General features: G+C 55.5%; 1 protein-coding gene across 1 annotated transcript; it reads left to right on the top strand.

Moving 5' to 3' along the window:
* The first annotated feature begins 852 nt into the window (after positions 1-852).
* Fzd10 (frizzled class receptor 10) lies at positions 853-3,704 on the top strand. Its single transcript, XM_075957364.1, has one exon. The coding sequence runs from the start codon at positions 935-937 to the stop codon at positions 2,681-2,683; it is 1,749 nt and encodes a 582-aa protein (XP_075813479.1). The 5' UTR covers positions 853-934; the 3' UTR covers positions 2,684-3,704.
* Positions 3,705-4,872: the final 1,168 nt, after the last annotated feature.

Raw genomic sequence — 4,872 nt, 5'->3', positions numbered from 1 at the left:
CCCTCCCCCTCCCCAGCGTTCGGCCCTTTTGAAATTTCAAAGGCAGCCCCTCCCCGGAGCCCGAGCCCCGCGCCCCGGGCAGCAAACCCCGGGCCTCGGGTAGATGCGGGCAGCTTTACAAGCCGAGGGGCCACTTTATGAGCACGGTTATAAAACGCAAATCCCTTGTCTCTTTGAAAGTGCCCTCGGCCAGGGACCCATCATAAAAGTAGAAGATGCGTCCCCAGCCCCCAGCCCCGGGTGAGGACCACCCTTACCCGGGTCCCCGCTAGTATCCAAACTTCCCGTAACCTCGGCGTCCTTGGGGTACCGGGGATAATCCCGAGGGGCCCCCCACCCTGGATAGAGAGCGCAGGCGGAGAGGCCGGCAGGAGGTGAAGCTGGAGGCTGGGGTCCAGCCCGGAGCTGGGGCTGAGGGCGGAGGCTGCCCGGGGCGCAAGGCTTTCTGATGCAAAGCAGCGCCGGGGCGGGGCGGGACGGCGGGCGGCGAGCGGGGGCGGGGCCTGTCACCAATAGGCTTTTTGCCCCCCTTTCCTCCTTCTTTGCTTCTAGCAAGTCTTCTCTTCCCGGGACGCCGAGATAGAAACAGCTGCTGGGGACGGGAGGGAGGAGCGCCTGGACCCGGGACCACGGTGCGCCCGCGCTTCCCCACCGCGGTCCCCGAACGCGCGCGCCCGGAAGAAGAGGCCAAAGTTTGCGCACTGAGCGGCGCTCGCTCCGCCGTATTGTTTGCAAACTTCGCTCCCCTCCCCCGCCGCCCCCGACTCGGCCGAGGCCGCGCGCTCACCGCAGGGGCCCCGGGCGCCGCGAGCGCTCGGGCCAGACTGGACGGGCATGCGCGGGGGCCCGAGCCGGGGCGCGGAGCCACGGGCAGCAGCAGCCCGTGCCCGGGAGCGACGGCCCTGAGCGGCGCGGGGACACCGCGGGCGCCACCATGCAGCACCCGGGCCCGCGCCTGTGGCTGGTGCTGCAGGTGATGATGGGCTCGTGCGCAGCCATCAGCTCCATGGACTTGGAGCGCCCTGGAGACGGCAAGTGTCAGCCGGTGGAGATTCCCATGTGTAAGGACATCGGCTACAACACCACCCGCATGCCCAACCTGATGGGCCACGAGAACCAGCGTGAGGCGGCTATTCAACTGCACGAGTTTGCGCCGCTCGTGGAGTACGGCTGCCACAGCCACCTCCGCTTCTTCCTGTGCTCGCTGTATGCTCCCATGTGTACTGAGCAGGTCTCCACGCCCATCCCCGCTTGCCGGATCATGTGTGAGCAGGCCCGGCTCAAGTGCTCACCGATCATGGAGCAGTTCAAATTCAAGTGGCCGGACTCCCTGGACTGCAGCAAGCTCCCCAACAAGAACGACCCCAACTACCTGTGCATGGAGGCACCCAACAACGGCTCGGACGAGCCCAGCCGGGGCTCTGGCATGTTCCCTCCACTCTTCAGGCCCCAGAGGCCACACAGCGCGCAAGAACACCCGCTAAAGGACGGGGGTCCCGGGCGCGCAGTCTGTGACAACCCGGGCAAGTTCCACCACGTGGAGAAAAGCGAGTCCTGTGCGCCTCTGTGCACTCCGGGGGTGGATGTGTACTGGAGCCGAGAAGACAAGCGCTTTGCTGTGATCTGGCTGGCCATCTGGTCGGTGCTGTGCTTCTTCTCCAGCGCCTTTACCGTGCTCACCTTCCTCATTGACCCATCGCGCTTCAAGTACCCCGAACGTCCCATCATTTTCCTCTCCATGTGCTACTGCGTCTATTCGGTGGGCTATATCATTCGACTCTTTGCTGGCGCTGAGAGCATCGCCTGCGACAGGGACAGTGGACAACTGTATGTTATCCAGGAGGGTCTGGAAAGCACTGGCTGTACCTTAGTCTTCTTGGTACTTTACTACTTCGGCATGGCCAGCTCCTTATGGTGGGTGGTTCTCACCCTCACTTGGTTCCTGGCAGCCGGCAAGAAGTGGGGCCACGAGGCCATTGAAGCCAACAGCAGCTACTTTCACCTGGCAGCCTGGGCCATCCCGGCTGTGAAGACCATCTTGATCCTGGTGATGCGCCGGGTGGCAGGGGATGAGCTCACTGGTGTGTGTTATGTGGGCAGCATGGATGTCAATGCTCTGACTGGCTTCGTCCTAGTCCCGCTGGCTTGCTACCTGGTCATCGGCACTTCCTTCATCCTGTCCGGCTTTGTGGCTTTATTCCATATCCGGAGGGTGATGAAAACAGGTGGGGAGAACACAGACAAGCTGGAGAAGCTCATGGTACGCATCGGGGTCTTTTCCCTCCTTTACACTGTGCCGGCCACCTGTGTGATTGCCTGCTACTTCTATGAACGTCTGAACATGGACTACTGGAAGATGCTGGCCACCCAGCACAAGTGTAAGATGAACAATCAGACCAAGACACCTGATTGTCTGATGACCACCTCCATCCCTGCCGTGGAGGTCTTCATGGTCAAAGTGTCCATGCTCCTGGTGGTAGGCATCACCAGTGGGGTGTGGGTCTGGACTTCCAAGACCCTGCAGTCCTGGCAACATGTGTGCAGCCGGGGGCTAAAGAGAAAGAGCCGGAGGAAACCAGCCAGTGTGGTCACTAGTGCCGGGATCTACAAAAAAGCACAGCACCCTCAAAAAACTCACCTTGGGAAGTATGAGCTTCCTGTCCAGCCTTCAGCCTGCGTGTAAAGGCCGCTGGGTGGGAGAACAGGACAGACAGAGCCCAATCGGGCTGCTCTTCTTGGCTGGGTGGCTGTTGTTTAAATCAAAGTAAAATGTATATATATATATGCGTATCTATGTATATGTGTATATATATATATATAAAGTCTACCTTGAAGTTCAGAACGATTGATGCGCTGAAAGTAAAGGTTCCACTCTGTTTGCTGCCTCCTTGAAAGGTCACTCATTACAGAAGGAGCCTCTTGTGTAACTGATGTGTGGTAACGTAATTGATTCAAACATCCTCTCAAGAAAACTTTTGTTTAGGCCTCAAACACACATCTGTGTATTCGGGCCTTGCTGTCTGCTTACAAACTTGGGGTCGAATAGCTCCTTTGAAAGCCAAAGAGCTTTTTGGGGGGGTTGCAAATGAGCCACTCAGGGGCCCCCTTCCCTCTCCCAGCAAGGCTGTTGTATAGGGGTGGGATGAGGAGGGGGACGAAAGAAGGGGACCCTGAGTCATCTCTACACACCAAGGCCTGCAGGTCCCTTAAAGAGGGTCTCCCCCCCAGCCTTCATAGCCATCTCTCTCCAACATAGACCCCCCCCCAACCTAACACTGGAGAATTCAAATGGTGTGCAATACATTTCTTTTTTACATTTTCCCCCTTTCCCCATGAAAATAAAAGAGAAAAAAGTATTTTGTTGGAAATAAAAGACAACAAAAGAAATCATCTTTTCAAAAGAATTAAGAGGCCCAAGCCTCAGAAAACCCTTCAGCCTGATACGTTTTGTGGCTTTTTAATGGAAACCAAGCCAGTGTGTTCTACTCCTTGGGACTGATTTGTGGAGAGGAGAGGGGAGGGGGGAAGATCAGTGGAGAGCACCCGGAGGGCTTATTGACTCTCGGTTGTTAAACAGATGATTTCCATGAGTGGTCTGAAGCACTTGGCAAGACAAACTTTTTGTCTCCAGCCGGGGAGGGTAATGCCTGCCTCTGTATATCTGTAATATATGATATTTTTCATGCTCCACTATTTTATTAAAAATAAAAGACATTCTTTAGTTTGCTGCTAGTCACTGTGCCTCGATGAGGGAAATGTTCTCTATTTCCGGGCAGATTGTGGGTTGTGCAAGCCTGGCTGGACTTTGCTGGCTGTGTCTCGCCATGAACCTGGAGACAGGCAAGTTCTAAGGCTGGCAGAATGAAGCACCTGGGAGTTTAGAGGTGTATGTGCAGGCGGTGGGTAAAGTTGGGGGTGACTCCTGCCAGCAAGCCTTCATGGACATTGACTGCCGAGCCCATATGCACCCAGGAAGCTTCCCCCAGAAACCAGCAGAGGACAGCCAGCAGTATCCGCCTGATGCACTGTGTGCACCAGTCTGAATGGGCCACAGTACCGCAGCTCTGGGGCCATCCAGTGAGTTTTCAGAGCTGGCCAGGTTAAAGTGGCACTAAATAACGTCACCAGCAACAAGGTCAGAAGCTTGGCCCTCTTAAAGCTCCCAGCATCCTTTATGCTCATCACTCAGACAGCAACAGGGCCTAGTGCAGACTCAGGGTCTTCTATACTAAGGCTTGAACTCTGACCTCAATAGCTCGGATGCACCTTGAACAATTGGAGTCCTGAAGCAAAGACATCCACTCAGTTTTAGCTTTCTGAAGCAGGTGTCAAGAAGGAAGTGTCCCCCTCCAGCAAGATCAGGCCTATAAAGGACCCAGAAGGGTTGGGGAAGTTTCACAGGGTCATATGTACAAGCAGGACAGGTGACCTGAACCGTATGGGAACAAGTTCTAGAAATCAGAATGCCAGGCAACTGGACCGTTAGTGAACATAAAACCCAGAATACAGAATCTTGGAAATAAAACCTCTATGCTGACCCTCACCCCCAAAAGGTGACACTGAATTTGTGTGTGTGTGTGTGTGTGTGTGTGTGTGTGTGTGTGTGTGTGCTAGCTGACCAGACTCAGACTTATCTGTTGCCCTGAGCTGTTGTTAGTTGTGCAGACTTTCAAAGTCCATCCAGAGGAAAGCCAAGGCAAGAACATGGATTAGGCCTTTCTTGTTCCACTGTGAACCTGTTTCTCTGTGGTTCCATCCCTACAGTGACAGGGATCTTGTGTGGCCAGGACAAGTGTTCCTTTGCTACAGGCCATGTGAGAGCAACCTGAGGCTTCTAGCACGCATGTTTCTTGCACCCTCTTGTCCTGTCTC

Source organism: Microtus pennsylvanicus, chromosome 1 (assembly GCF_037038515.1).
Source record: "Microtus pennsylvanicus isolate mMicPen1 chromosome 1, mMicPen1.hap1, whole genome shotgun sequence".
NCBI classification, from domain to species: domain Eukaryota; kingdom Metazoa; phylum Chordata; class Mammalia; order Rodentia; family Cricetidae; genus Microtus; species Microtus pennsylvanicus.
The sequence above is the reverse complement of the archived record's forward strand: the minus strand, read 5'-3'. Positions and strand labels throughout refer to the sequence as shown.